The sequence below is a fragment of the Bufo gargarizans genome, chromosome 1, assembly GCF_014858855.1.
Source record: "Bufo gargarizans isolate SCDJY-AF-19 chromosome 1, ASM1485885v1, whole genome shotgun sequence".
NCBI lineage: Eukaryota > Metazoa > Chordata > Amphibia > Anura > Bufonidae > Bufo > Bufo gargarizans.
The window spans coordinates 5612570-5628794 of NC_058080.1; the positions used below are offsets into that span (position 1 = coordinate 5612570).

Genomic DNA, 16225 nt, shown 5'->3' on the forward strand with positions numbered 1-16225 from the left:
GAGAGACTGTTAGGACTTTGAATGAGAAGCTGGTAATTTTCCACAGTTACCATAGAGTTTAAAGAAGACCAGGTTTTGGAGGGAGAAAGCCAGAGGTGGTTTACCACTAAAAGCAGAACATTTGACTTTGTGACTGTCTGGTTTAGCTATATTGTTATGTCTGGAAACTTGTTTTTGTCTGGAAAAACTGCTATGTCATTGCCTTTGAGTATCATTGAAGCTCTAATATAAGGCGGAAAGTGTTACAATGTATCTGTTTGTGCTGAGTTTCTCCACTCCACCCCTCCCCCTAAAAGGTTCTAGTCTAGTTAAAACTTTATACAAGGATAGCAGTCAGAACCCCTAGTGTGCTGCAGTTATGGACCAGTGCTTGGAGGGGAGACTCATGTCAGTCTCCATGAGTGACCTGAAGAAGGCGCTGAGATGGGGATGCTGAGCCACAGACCATGGGTCACTAGCCCTGTGACCAAGGAGCTACCCGGACTACCGAGCGACAGACAGTGGTCCTCCAGCCTTTGGCCAGGGTACCAGCCTTCTGAGAGAGGGACAGCTAGCTTAGGGCTTTCCTCAGCATCAAACACTTCTTATGCCAGGGAGGAGACTGGACAAGCCAGCCCAATGCCTCACCTGTATTGTTTTGCACCTGAATCCCTCCAGTAAAGAAGCACCCTGGTTTACTGCAGACCCTGACTCTCTGAACTTATGTCCCATTTGGGTGCACCATGCCTTACCATCCCTTCTGGAGAGCAGCAACAAGTGGTGACACCTCGACGGTGTCCGGGGACCCAGCGTAGCGTTGGGGCCACCCCAAACCCAGCCACTGCACTGACTTCTTCTAAAGTCAGAGTGCAGGGGGCTCAGCAGGTGCAGAAAGAGCAGAACCTCTAGGAGTAACAGCAACTCCCCCATTGCTCCTAGGGGCTCATTGGCATACATATTTTTCTCAGCAATGCAGACACATATGAACATGAGACCAACACAGATGCCTCCAGCTGCCAAGTGCACATGTAACAGATCAGCCAGTGTCATAGCTACTAATATGCTACTATAGTTTTGGAAATCTGGACTTATCGGTCTCTTGCGTGAGATTTTGTCCACTGCGTGAAATGCGGGCTCGTGGTCATATTACGACTCCATTTCATCTGATGCACTGATAGGACTGAGTCCACTGCTATGCCTCCAAAGTACACCTCCAAATTCATTTAGTGGCATACAGAAAAAGGGAGTTGGATTTTTTACGCATTTGACATTGAAAAATATGTCATGTTCCATCTTGCTGACTGTATATGCAGTATACCTCAGTATACTCAGAGGAACCAGCAGTGCACAGAGGCTGTATGACTATAGATTTCCATTTCGTTTTAGAAATCGGACAAGGCAAGGCGCTTGATCTTACAATTCCCGTGCTCTGTGCCATCATGTTACACTTTCTGTAGAACTAATGACTGAATGACATGTATGCAGCAGCAATGTAAGAAAAGAGATTTCAGAGGTTAGAACCTGATGCATTTTTTTATCTCCCTCCATTAGTCTTTGTTGACAGCATATTGACTTTCATACGCGGATCAATAACCACCGGGAGGTGGAGGCAGAGTGCACCGATAAATGCTAACATCACTATTAATTTTCCAGTTTACACACAGGGAGCAGAAATCCTGCATCTACTAACTAGATCAGGCATCCTCAAACTGCGGCCCTCCAGCGGTTGCAAAACTACAACTCCCAGCATGCCCGAACAGCCTACAGGAATCATCCTACAGCAGGGCATTGTGGGAGTTGTAGTTTTACAACAGCTGGAGGGCCGCAGTTTGAGGATGCCTGAACTAGAGGATCATTCTCATCCTGCTACATATGTTACCATGTTATGCAGAGAATTTACATAACGTTTTCGGTGAGAACTTAATGCACAAAGTAAATCAGAAATGTAAAACAATCAGACAGCTGCACGATCCTCAAGTATTTGATGAAGTAGGTGGCACTGGTGAGATGGTGAATGAAGTGAATCAGGACAGAGCTGCAGTTTCCAGGCCTGTCCACTACACACAGACGAAGCTGTACTGAAACAGCTGATTGTGAGGGGTCTCACACTCCTACCAATCAGATATTGATTACCTATTCTGATAATAGCCCATCAATTTTTAAAACTGGATAACCCTGTTGTGCACTAATTTTCAAATCTCTCTGACTGGCAGGACCCAAGTTGGAGATCATACAGTGCTTACCTAATCCCTGGTGCCCCAGCCCTTCTCTGCTTGTGTCCGGTCCTTACATGTAAGCTTCCAGTTTGATGCTTCTGAAGCCAATCACTGGCTGCAGCGCTGATCTGCTCCCTTCCATCATGTGACCATTTGACATGGCGCAAGGGGAGCAGCAGCCATTGATTGGCTGCAGCGGGGTGAAACAGGATGTTTGTATGGAGGGACCCAGCGTTGGACAGGCCCACAAGAGTAACAGAGGATCCTCCGGTGGGCCCAAGCTCTTACAGTGATGGACCCCAAATAAAAGAGGGCCTCTAAAGTCCTGTATACACAGTGCGTGAGCCCTCTGAATCATTTCCTCTGATGGGCCCAAGGAATTTCAGTTCAGTGCTGGAGGGACTGGAGACAAGCAGCGGAGGGCGACAAGCCAACGAGCCAGGATCCGGCAGTAAGCAGTCAGAAAACTAGGGACCCTTATAATATTCTTGAACAGGGGTGCTCTGTTGCTGGTGTCTTCCAAAATAATGGCCATAGAAAGTGGTCGCTGGCCTTACCCAACCACATGTTAGCTGCTCATGACGAAAAGCTTTAGATTTCACACTTCATTATTGCTTGGATTAAATATGACAACATATAGATTAATCTGTATTCTACCTTTTGGCTGTTTTGATAGCACTTTGTCTTGATTCTAGTTATGTCTCAGTAAATGGTCTCTTTCTGGAGAATATAATAACCACGCTGATGAATATGTAGCACTCGTGTCAGTGTTACTGCCGAGCATCTGCTGCGCTCATCCCAGGGATGGATCATTACATTACAGACATATTGTTCTTCCATGTTTCTTGTCTATGTGGCAGAACACTGCAGCCTACATGTAATCACATACATCTTAGCTGTGAGCGGCAACGATAGAAAGTGACACTTACCTCCCTGTGGGAAAAACTGAGCATAAATATCTTTAAAAGTCTCTTCATTGACAATCCCACTGGGACATTCCTGGAAAAACAACGAAATAAACATTAAAATGGTAGTGATGAGATGCACGGTGCACTGATTCTCTTCTCACCAACCAGGACTGCCTGCAACCGCTCGGGTGGCAGCTCTCCTATAGTCTTTTATAAATATACCTTTTTGTGCTAATCAATCTTTTCTAACCCTTAGAAAACAGGGGGCACATTTATCAAGATCGGCGTTTTAGACACCGGTCTTAATAAAGCCCTAAACTGGCAGTGGATCCGCCAAAGTTGTGAAGAGGTGCCGGCCTCTACATAACTTCGGCACATCCAGAGACAACTTCCGAGCTGTCTTACATTTAGACCTATTTCTACTCCTGAAACAGACGTAGAAAATGGTAAATGAGATGGGCCTGGCGGTCCATCCCCTTCCCCGCCCACACCATGCTCACAATTTTCGACCTGGCATGGCCAGGGCAAAGTCGCAGATAACTGTGCAACTAACTGTTGCGCCACCATCTGCTCCTGAAATACATCTAATTTAGGAGTATTTCAATATAGTAAATAACCCCCTAGGTTTATATAAATATTCTAATTAGGTGAAAAGAGCCCAAGGGGCTGTACTTATTGGTGCTGAAGCCCAGCTGCACCCACCTGAATGGAGCTTCGCTCCTCCCTTCTTCTCACCACCACCCAACATTGGTGACTTCATCATGAATCCACTGGAAATGCCTACAATGTCTGTTACCTGCTTCAGGCAGTGGCTTCAAAAACTGAACTGCGCATGCGCCAGCAGTATTCAGTTTAGCTATTGAAGCCACTGCCAGAAGCAGGTAACAGACTGCGCAGGTGCACACATAAAGGATGTGCGCCTGTGCAGGATTCCCAGCAGACTCATCATGATGTCGTTGAGGTTGGGAGGTGGAGTGAAGAAGAGGAGGGCAGGAGTGAGGCCCCATTCTGATGGGTGCAGCTGGGCTCCAGCACTAATAAGTACAGCCCCATGGGCTCTTTTCATCTCATTAGCATTTTTCTGGGCCAGTAAAAGATTGATTAGCACATAAAGATATTTGTAAAAGACTATAGTAGAGCTACACTGCCATCCAAATAGTTACAGATGGTCCTGGTTGGTGACAGACTCCTTTTAAATTATACAATTTTGACTTCCTGCAGTTACCACTAGGGGCACTAAGAAGCTTATGACATACTACTATATTGTTGGGTTCCCTGTCTAAACATTATGCAGTAAGCTCCCTCTAGTGGTGGCTGCATACAGTGGGAATTTCAAGAGTTCTTCTTAAGGCAAATTGTGGTGTGTGCTCTATTATCTGCAGAGGGAACAATGTGTCCACTAGGGGCCAAAAACATCCATACCAAATGAAGCTGTTCCACATGAAAACCAATAAACTCATATACTTGTTAATGTCCTTAATGGTGGACAATATTATTAACGGGTTGTCCAAGATAACTAGAATTTACGGTCGTGTGCATGAGCCCTAAGACTTTAGTCCAGTGACATGAACATTAGGCAGTAAGGTGTAACGGCAGCCCTGTGGGCCGTATAGGTGTGTAAACAGGATTAGGCTACATTCACATGACTGTATGAATGAGTCCAAATCCGTTCCGCAATTTTGCAGAACGGGTGCGGACACATTTATTTCATAGTTCCGTTCTGCTGGCCCTCAAAAAAATAGAACATGTCCTATTGTTGTCTGCACTTACGGACAAGAATAGGCTTTTTGTTATTATGGCGGCAGCATGTGTGGTCCGCAAATTGCGGAAAGCACATGGGCCGGATTCGCAAAACACCACGTTCGTGTGAATGTAGCCTTATCTGTAGAATAGAGACTACAGGAGAAAACATTGGTTCTGCCCGAGCAGAATAATAAGATATTTCACCCGCAGCATCCACTAAGCCTGAGGTTACCAATAAATGTATAAAGACAGTGCAGGTACAGAAAATCCATGCTCGGGGAATGGCGAAGCAATGCATTACGCCCAATCTGCCCCTCACTGTATCTACACCTGACGCTAATGATGTATGCCTACTGACGGGAACTCTTCTCACTGTCTTGGGACGTTCTGATGGACACTTTGCAGGTGATGCCTCAGAGAAGATATCGATGTTGATAAACCTTCCCTTCATCTTTAGTTGGCGGCCTAACTACAGTGTGTTGCTCTGTTTGGCCAGTGATAACTCTACATGTGCCGCTTAGATTTATTTATGCTTCTCAGCTATAGATGTTCATTCATAATCCAACACCCAACAGGCCTCAACCTCAGTAAAACAGGGGTGCAACCGGGTAGGCACAGGGGACTTGTAATGTGGCCCCTTAGAGTTAAATAAGGCAAATTTTCATATTTCGTATAGTAGTGAATGAGACTGAACTGCCATACCAGACATAGCCTATTGACAGGAGTGGCGCTGTTTCTACAAACTAAAGCTAATTGTTTTTTCTTTTCTCCCCTTTAGGCCTCTTTCACAAGACCATTTTTTTCCCCGTTTACGGGCTGTTTTGCGTTCCGTATACGGTCTGTCTATGGAACCATTCATTTCAATGGTTCCGCAAAAAAAATTGAATGTACTCCGTGTGCATTCTGTTTTCTCCGTTCCGTTGAAAGATAGAACTTGTCCTATTATTGCCCGCAAATCACGTTCCGTGGCTCTATTCAAGTCAATGGGTCCGCAAAAAAAACGGAACACATACGGAAAAGCATCTGTATGTCTTCCGTATCCGATCCGTTTTTGCAGAACAGAAACGGAAACATAACGGAAACAAAAAACGGAACAACGGATCCATGAAAACGGACCGCAAAACACTGAAAAAGCCATAAGGTCATGTGAAAGAGGCCTTACAATGTAACAAGTAAACAAAAACATTGAGCTCTTAACCCCTTTAGTACTGAGCCAATTTTCACCTTAAATCCCAGTCCATTTTTTGTAAATCTGACATGTAATTTTATGTGGTAACTAGACATTAAGCCCGTTACAATACCGGGCTCTAGAACATTCGTAGGAACAGTCTATATTAAATGGCACTGACTGGTTGCTGAGACTGCTGGTACTGACTGGTGGCTGTCGGTGGTGGCCGAGACTGTTGGCTGTGGCTGAGACCGGTGGCACTGACTGATGGCTTATGTAGTGTCCCACTAGGTATGGGTGGGCACTACACAAGGGTCAATTGGTGTGCGCGTTACTCCTACTCATAAGGAACAGAAATGTCATATTTAATTCTGCATTTAATGTATGTTTTAATGTGTTGTTAGATGCAATGTACCCCTGTCTAATGCAGCAGCAGGCCTAGTTGGGTGTAGTTAGACATCCCAGACACTAGAGGGAGATAGGGAGCCCCTAGTATAAATGTCCAGGCCCAGACAGGGAGAGTGAGTGCAGAGTCAGGAGTCTGAGAAGACAGAGGCCAGTAAGCCTGCTCCTGACATGCAGCTGGATAGCCCTGGCTGCTAGTGATGTCCAGGAGGCTGTTGAGAAGCTCCAGCCTGCCTGAGAACAAGAGAGCCTAAGTTAGCTCTGAAGAGATACCCCAGTTGCAGGATTCAACCTCCTGGGAGAAAACCAACAGTTACCCACCTGATAGGAGGAGGCGACCCAGGGTAAGCAAAGTGACCCTGATAGGCAGAAGAACTTAGGAATCATAGCAAGCAGTATAATACCTGAGGAAGGAAGTAACCAAGGATTTAAGCCACCCTTTTAGGCATCCGGGCCTTGGGAGATAAAGCCAGAGCAGGAGTTCTAGAAAGGACAGTGTACAGTTGATTCTGAGAAAGGTACAACCTGCTGCTGAGTGCTTGTGGAATTTACCCTCAGCGTATCTTGCATGACTATTGCCTGCCATATTTGTGAATAAGCCCCTTTTGTGGAACTGTAATATAAAGACTGTACTACTCCCTGCTGTACAAAGTTGGATTGTCCAGTAAAGTTTACGTTTGGTTCACTGCATGCTTGTGTACCTTCATCATTCCAACCACCAACCGGCGTGCCACCGTCCAAAGGCACTGGCGTCACGAATACCACAGGGACCTTGCCCCAGGCACACAAAATACCTGTAACATCCAGGGCACCTCAACTACCATCAGGCCTGGTCCCTATCTACAGAGCGTGCCCCAGAGGAACTGTGTCTACCTCTCCTTCACTGCCACGCGCCTGCCCAGGGTTCCTCCAATATAGTGAGTACCCTCGATTGCCCATAACTGTGACCTCACTTCGTCATCCCCTGCAGGTCTGGCGTGTTGCATAAATTGGCGTCACGAACAGGATCCGAATATTCCTGCGCCATTGCGGATTTAAAAACTGTGTGCTGAAAATTGCATTGTGTGGACTGTTTTCTACTTATTTAAGCCACCGCTTGCTGTCAGTGAATAGACAGCTATTTTGCTCAAAGATGGCCGCTTAGCTTGATTGAAATTGTTTGCTGCGTCATCTTCATCTTAAATTGGCGGTAAAAATTGGCGCCTTCTGCTAAAAGTGCGGGAAGGCTGTATGCTGGCGCCACCGCCCTGTCTGGACATTTGCATGTCTGCTGTGATGGACTCCGCCTCCCCCATACTGGAGTACCTGGGGGGCGGCCTCCCAGTGCAATGGGAGGATCTGTCTGAACCTGTTGGCGCCACCCTGTCGCTCTCCAGAGAAGGATCGAGCATGTTGAGGAGTGAGGACTTTTCTGCTGATATGTCCGCGCCTGACTTATTAACCATGAATATGACTGGTGTTGAGCAAGAGGACGCTCCACCGGCCTACTTTCCGGGACCGGAGAGACCCGCCTGCCCGCCACCGAGGACGCAACCGGAGACCTATTATGGCTCCTGGAGAGACTTCTTCCAGCCCTCGTTCAAGTGGTCCGCATTGATGGCAGAGATCCGGGAGGCCGCAATTAAGAAAACGACTAAAACCAAAATTTACTACGAAGAACTGGCAAAGACCGCTCACGAGTGCCACACTGACACACAACCCCGCCTGGAAAGGAGGATGGGGTTGGTTGTGGCCTTTGACAAGGACCGAGGTTTCGGTTTTATAAAAGACTACCTGACTGGACGAGACTTATATGTCAACAGGAGGTCCGTCAAGCGGAGTTACCTCCCAGAACGTCTACACAACCTCCGCGAGGGAGAGGAGGTTGAATTTACCCCTGCTGAGGGCCTGCGAGGCCCCTACGCCACTGCCGTGTCCCGTCCTAAGAAGAAGACAGAGGACTGGGACCTTGATGAGGACCACCCTGGCTGCGAGCAAGAACCTATGTGCTCTCCAGAACCGGCCCATCATGCTTTCCAAGAAAGGGGCTCCTTCATTGGCCCGAACGTATTTTGGCAGCCGACAGTGGTAGAGAAGAGGGTTAGCCCATGGCCCTCACCTGAGTTGCCTCGCAGGGAGAAAACTATCCGTGAGCTTCAGGATGCAGAGAGATTCAGAGCTACCCTGGAGAATATCCGCAGAGGGAGGAAAGCGGACGCCTCACCTGAGCCTGCAGCGGCTGCGCAGGACGAACCACCTACCGTTCAAGTGCCGACGGCGACAGCGGAGACCAGCGATCCCGACTCCGAAAGCCTGACTGCCTCCGCCAGGATCCGGACTCCACCTGACCTACAAGAAAGAAGACGTAAGGACTCGGACGTCTCCGGGTCTAAGGTGAGAGTACCTGTCCCTGCCAGTCGTCCCTCCTTAGTACCGGCACCTGCGATGGGATCCTCTTACGCTGTGCACCGGCGCACAGAGCCAGTCGTCCAAGAACCCACCGGACCGCTTGCAGCAGCGGTACCCAGGCCAGTGCAGCAGCCTACGATTGTTATGCCTGCTCCGGTGAGGTCAGCGACTGTGATTACCCCTAGGCCTATGGGGCCTATACCCATTAGGGGTCCATTTATGTTACAGTTGCCCCCCAATACTGTGTTGTGGGCACATCCATCGATTGAACCTCAGTACAGGCCCAATATACAAATGGAGCCGGGGAGCACCACTGAAATGCAAAGTGGATATGATATGCCCCTGTGAATTGGCCTGCTAGGCCCTTGATGTGTGCTTTATTTTGCCAAGGGATCCTAAAGAAGAGTTAACCCTTTCAGGACAGGAGTCCTTTGTTGTTTTGGCCCTCTGTTGCTGCTGCCAGTTGCCCACGGCTCAGTGGAAGGCGGCAAGCCACTGAAGTACCACGTGCAGCAAGGCCATCTTGTTTACAGGATCTCCTGCCTGCTTTCTCAGAGTGAAAACCCAGTTGTGCCTGTTTTCATGTTGCACCTTTTAACCCTTTAACCCCCTTTCCAGGTTGATTAAGGGTATTACAGCACTTGTTTTATATGTATGCCATTTAAATAATGTGGACTATTTTATGTGCTGCTATTTTATTATGCAACTGGAATTTAAAGGAATTGGGCCCAGGGATAGACTCAAATGCACATGAGCCTCTGAGATTTTGCTACTATTTTAAAGTATTGTGCCCAGAGATGGACTCCACCTCGTGCGAGCCTCTGTGATTCTTACTGCCCTTTATAGCCTCCTTTGCTTATATCTTTGCTTAACTGTGGATTAAACAAGAAAGAAAAGAACCTGGGTACGGACTCATTTTAAATGCTTTGAGCCTCCAAGAGCTGTTATTTAATGTTTTACATTTTCCATGGACTACAACTGTTCTATCATGGACAATTTGCACTTAAGAGTATTATATGGACTATCCTGGTATTTATTGTTACGCTGTGCCAGGTCAGCGCCCCTGTTCCCATTGTTTTATCCTGAGAGAAGAGAACGACGCCCCTTTTCACCATTACTTGTTCCTAATCCAGTGGAACTGCCTAATATATGTATACATATAATGTATATTTTGCAAATGTAGATGTGTTTTCCTGCTTTGCTTTATTGTCCTCATTACAGGTGCAGTATCCAGCTGTGCAGGGACCCTCCATGTTGCGCCGAGGACGGGCAACGTTATAGTGTGGGGGTATGTAGTGTCCCACTAGGTATGGGTGGGCACTACACAAGGGTCAATTGGTGTGCGCGTTACTCCTACTCATAAGGAACAGAAATGTCATATTTAATTCTGCATTTAATGTATGTTTTAATGTGTTGTTAGATGCAATGTACCCCTGTCTAATGCAGCAGCAGGCCTAGTTGGGTGTAGTTAGACATCCCAGACACTAGAGGGAGATAGGGAGCCCCTAGTATAAATGTCCAGGCCCAGACAGGGAGAGTGAGTGCAGAGTCAGGAGTCTGAGAAGACAGAGGTTAAGAAGCCTGCTCCTGACATGCAGCTGGATAGCCCTGGCTGCTAGTGATGTCCAGGAGGCTGTTGAGAATCTCCAGCCTGCCTGAGAACAAGAGAGCCTAAGTTAGCTCTGAAGAGATACCCCAGTTGCAGGATTCAACCTCCTGGGAGAAAACCAACAGTTACCCACCTGATAGGAGGAGGCAACCCAGGGTAAGCAAAGTGACCCTGATAGGCAGAGGAACTTAGGAATCATAGCAAGCAGTTTAATACCTGAGGAAGAAAGTGACCAAGGATATAAGCCACCCTTTTAGGCATCCGGGCCTTGGGAGATATAAAGCCAGAGCAGGAGTTCTATGAAGGACAGTGTACAGTGATTCTGGGAAAAGTACAACCTGCTACTGAGTGCTTGTGGAATTTACCCTCAGCGTATCTTGCATGACTATTGCCTGCCATATTTGTGAATAAGCCCCTTTTGTGGAACTGTAATATAAAGACTGTACTACTCCCTGCTGTACAAAGTTGGATTGTCCAGTAAAGTTTACGTTTGGTTCACTGCATGCTTGTGTACCTTCATCATTCCAACCACCAACCGGCGTGCCACCGTCCAAAGGCACTGGCGTCACGAATACCACAGGGACCTTGCCCCAGGCACACAAATACCTGTAACATCCAGGGCACCTCAACTACCATCAGGCCTGGTCCCTATCTACAGAGCGTGCCCCAGAGGAACTGTGTCTACCTCTCCTTCACTGCCACGCGCCTGCCCAGGGTCCTCCAATATAGTGAGTACCCTCGATTGCCCATAACTGTGACCTCACTTCGTCATCCCCTGCAGGTCTGGCGTGTTGCACTGAGACGGCTGGCACTGATTGGTGGCACTGACTTGTGGTGCTGAGACTGCTGGCACTGACTGGTGGCTAAGACTGCTGGCACTGACTGGTGGCTAAGACTGCTGGCACTGACTGGTGGCTGAAACTGCTGGCACTGTGACTGGTGGCACTGACTGATGGCTGAGGAGGCTGGCAGCGACTGGTGCTGGGACTGTGTGGCTGTGTGATGCACGAACAGTAATAGTGGCACTCCGACGTAGAGAGCACACCATAACCTGCGAGCGGCAGGGGTGATTGGCCCGTGCGCAGGTGTCGGTGGTGCGGGCGGCATGCAGAGCGCCATGTGATGATTGGTCAGTGCGCGCTGGTGTAGGCGGCGCGGTAGCGTGTGTGGTGGCGGTGATTGGACGGCGCGCTGGTGTGGGTGGTGCGGGCGTCGTGTTCAGTTATCGGCACACACGCACGGATGCAGCCCTGAGCACGCACGCAGGGCTTTTATTATCCTCTATAGTAAAATCCCTGTGTGCGTTTGCGTCCGTGCGTGTGTGCCGATTAGTGAAGTGTGTATGCATGCTGTGCCCAGCTCCGTTGTGCCTCCTCTCACCCCTCCAGCTTCCTCTGCAGCCGACTCACACCCCAGGATCCAGGCCCTGCAACCGCCGCCTGCCACAGCATATCCTTCAGCGGACACCCTTACGCACCACCCACACCTGCGCACCGGGCAGAGAGTGGGCGCGTACCTGCTGCAGCATCGCATCCTGAAGTTCACAGAACTCCCAAAGAGCCTGGGAGGACAAAGCTGGGAGCACTGGGGACCTCTGATTCTGGACCCCAGGTATCTGTCAGCACAGGGGGCACATGTTAGTCCCCGCAGTGGCCGCATCCTCCTCCCTCCTATTTTGCCCTAACCCCGCCCACCAAAGTCAGGAAATGGCCGCCCAGTAGCAAGTGAGGGAAGCCATCACAGGCAGGGAGCATTACAGACGTATTACACTCCAAACCCCATCATTGTCTACATATCACACAGGGATTTTATTATGTAGGATTACACTCTAGCCCCCATCATCCTACATAATAAAAGCCCTGTGTGAGTGCCCTGTGTCTGTATGTGTGTAACGTTTGTTATACTGGGCATGCGCGGCGCGGGGACCTATCAGCACACAGCACTTTACACGCTGCCCACACCTGCGCTCCAGCCCGCTGCTGTGCCCAGCTCTACTGTGCCTCCTCCTCCCCCTCCAGCTTCCTCTGCAGCTGACTCACACCCCGGGATCCCCATCATTATTACACTCCAATCCTCATCATTACGCACACGTTACACTCCAATGAGGCTGTAGTCTAATGATGGGGGTTAGAGTGTAATATGTGTACAATGATGGGGTTGGAGTGCAATACCTGTGTAATGCTCCCTGCCTGTAATAGCTTCCCCCACTTGCTACTGTGCGGCCATTTCCTGACTTTGGTGGGCGGGGTTAGGGCAAAATAGGAGCGAGGAGGACGCACCCGCTGTGGGGACTAACATGTGCCCCTTGTTTTGCCAGATACCCGGGTTCCAGAATCAGAGGTCCCCAGTGCTCCCAGCTTTGTCCTCCCAGACTCTTTGGGAGTTCTATGAACTCCAGGATGTGATGCTGTAGCAGGTACGGGGCCACTCTCTGCCCGGTGCGCAGGTGTGTAAGGGTATCCGGTGAAGCATATACGCTGTGGCAGGGGGCAGTTGCAGGGCCCGGATGCCGGGGTGTGAGTCGGCTGCAGAGGAAGCTGGAGGGGGAGAAGGATTCAGGTGTGGGCGGTGCATGCGCAGCGCCGTGTGTTGATTGGCGGCCGCACATGCGCACTTCACTAAACGGCACACACGCAGGGACGCGCATGCACACAGAGATTTTATTATAGAGGATAACTCTGAAGTCCTTTTACTTATCCAAGTCATGCTGAGATTGTTTTCTCGTCAATATGTTTTATATTTATTTAGAAAAAAAATCCCAAATTTACAGAAAAGTTGGAAAAATTCCCAATTTTCGAAATTTGAATTTCTCTGCTTTTAAGGCAGATAATGATACCTCATAAATAGTTATTACTTCACATTTCCCATGTGTCTACTTTATGTTAGCATCATTTTGTAAATGTCATTTATTTATTTTTTTAAGTTAAAAGGCTTAGAATTTTAGAAGCAATTCTTCACTTTTTTAAGGACCAGTTCAGTTATGAAGTCACTTTATGGGGCTTACAAAGTAGAAGCCACCCATAAATGACCCCATTTTAGAAACTACACCCCTTAAGTTATTCAAAACTGATTTTACAAACTTTGTTAACCCTTTAGGTGTTCTACAAGAATTAAAGGAAGATGGAAGTAAAATGTCATTTTTTTATTTTATTTTTATTTGCAGATTTATCATTTTAATCAATTTTCCTGTAACACAGCAAGGGTTAGCAGCCAAACAAAACTCAATATATATTATCCTGATTCTGCAGATTTCAGCAACACCCCATATGTGGTCGTAAACTACTGTATAGGCACAATGCAAGGCTCAGAAGGGAAAAAGCTCCATAAGGATTTTGGAGAGCAGATTTCACTGTGATAATTTTAAGTTGCCATGTTGCATTTGAAGACCCCCTGATGCACCCCTAAAGGTGTACATAACCTTTAAGAATTTTCTTAATTCCCCTTTAAAGGGGTTATGCCATGATTGATGTAAAACATGAAAATCAGGCATCATATAGTATGTGACAATCTTTTTCCAACACAGCTAGAACCAGACTTCATAGGGATCCAGAGATCTCCCCATTCATTGCTCCAATTGTTGTGCTCGATTTATTTAACCTCTTCAGGACACATGACGTACCGGTACGGCATGTTGTCCTGGTACTTAAGGACACATGACGTACCGGTACGTCATGTATAGTTCCGATCACCGCCGCCCGGCAGGCGGTGATCGGAACCCGGTGCCTGCTCAAATCATTGAGCAGGCACCTTGGCTAAATGCGCGGGGGGGTCCTGTGACTCCGTGTCTGCGATCGCAGCAAACACCAGGTCAATTCAGACCTGCGGTTTGCGGCTTTTACCTGTGGTTGCGGCGGCTGGCGGCGGTGCCATCGGGTCCCCATGCGGCTGTAGGGGGAACCCGATGGCATGGAAGGCAGCGCATTGCCTAAGGAATGCATCGCGCTGCCTTCCGGTGACAAGCCTGTGAGATCCAGCCCCCTGGATCTCACAGGCCGGAAGCTGTATGAGTAATACTCACTGTATTACTCATACAGCCAATGCATTCCAATACAGAAGTATTGGAATGAATAATAAAGGATTAGACCCCCAAAAGTTGAAGTCCCAAAGTGGGACAAAAAATAAAATGAAAAGAAAAGTTGAAAAAATAAAGTTTCCCCCCCAAAAATTTAAATTTTCAAGTAAAAAAAAAACAAAAACGTAATTTTCCCCAAATAAAGTTAAAATTTTTTGGTAAATGACCTAACCCCTCAGATGAACACTGTAAAAATGTAAAAATAAAAACTGTGCTAAATAAACAATTTTTTGTCAACTTACATCACAAAAAGTGTAATAGCAAGCGATCAAAAAGTCACACGCACCCCAAAATAGTGCCAATCAAACCGTCATCTCATCCCACAATAATCATACCCTACCCAAGATAATCGCCAAAAACCTGAAAAAAATTATGGCTCTCAGACTATGGAAACACTAAAACATGATTTCATTTTTGAAGCAAAAAATAATCATTGTGTAAAACTTACATGAAAAAAAAGAATACATATTAGTTATCGCAGCGTTCGTAATAACTTGCTCTATAGAAATATCACATGAACTAACCCCTCAGGTGAATACCGTAAAAAAAAAAAAAACTGTGTAAAAAAAGCAATTTTTTGTCACATTACATCACAAAAAGTGTAATAGCAAGCGATGAAAAAGTCACACGCACCCCAAAATAGTGCCAATCAAACCGTCATCTCATCCCGCAAAAATCTTACCCTACCCAAGGTAATCGCCCAAAAACTGAAAAAATTATGTCTCTCAGACTATGGAGGCACTAAAACATGATTTTTTTTGTTTAAAAAAATAAATCATTGTGTAAAACTTACATAAATAAAAAAAAAAGTATACACATTAGGTATCGCCGCATCCGTGACAACCTGGTCTATAAAAATACCACATGATCTAACCTGTCAGATGAATGTTGTAAATAACAAAAAAGTGTACCTTGCCTCACAAAAAGTGTAATATAGAGCAACCAAAAATCATATGTACCCTAAACTAGTACCAACAAAAATTTCCACCCTATCCCGTAGTTTCTAAAATGGGGTCACTTTTTTGGAGTTTCTACTCTACGGGTGCATCAGGGGGGCTTCAAATGGGACATGGTGTAAAAAAAAACAGTCCAGCAAAATCTGCCTTCCAAAAACAGTATGGCATTGCTTTCCTTCTGCGCCCTGCACCCGTACAGTAGTTTACAACCACATATGGGGTGTTTCTGTAATCTACAGAATCAGGGCCATAAATATTGAGTTTTCTTTGGCTGTTAACCCTTGCTTTGTAACTGGAAAAAAATATTAAAATGGAAAATCTGCCAAAAAAGTGAAATTTTGAAATGACATCTCTATTTTCCATTAATTCTTGTGGAACACCTAAAGGGTTAACAAAGTTTGTAAAATCAGTTTTGAATACCTTGAAGGGTGTAGTTTCTTAGATGGGGTCACTGTTATGGAGTTTCTGCTCTATGGGTGCATCAGGGGGGCTTCAAATGGGACATGGTTTAAAAAAAAAACAGTGCAGCAAAATCTGCCTTCCAAAAACCGTATGGCATTCCTTTCCTTCTGCGCCCTGCCGTGTGCCCGTACAGCGGTTTACAACCACATATGGGCTGTTTCTGTAAACTACAGAATCAGGGCCATAAATATTGAGTTTTGTTTGGCTGTTAACCCTTGCTTTGTAACTGGAAAAAAATATTAAAATGGAAAATCTGCCAAAAAAGTGAAATTTTTTAATTGTATCTCTATTTTCCATTAATTCTTGTGGAACACCTAAA

At 46.8% G+C, this 16225-nt stretch overlaps 1 protein-coding gene across 2 annotated transcripts in view; it reads right to left on the reverse strand.

Annotated features, from left to right (window-relative positions):
- The window catches only part of KCNIP4 (potassium voltage-gated channel interacting protein 4), a 469961-nt gene that overhangs the window by 67982 nt on the left and 385754 nt on the right, over nt 1–16225 (reverse strand). For both annotated transcript variants that reach the window (XM_044294254.1, XM_044294263.1), the window contains one exon: nt 3125–3194. In XM_044294254.1, coding sequence (XP_044150189.1) covers nt 3125–3194 — 70 coding nt within the window. The remainder of the gene's footprint in view (nt 1–3124; nt 3195–16225) is intronic.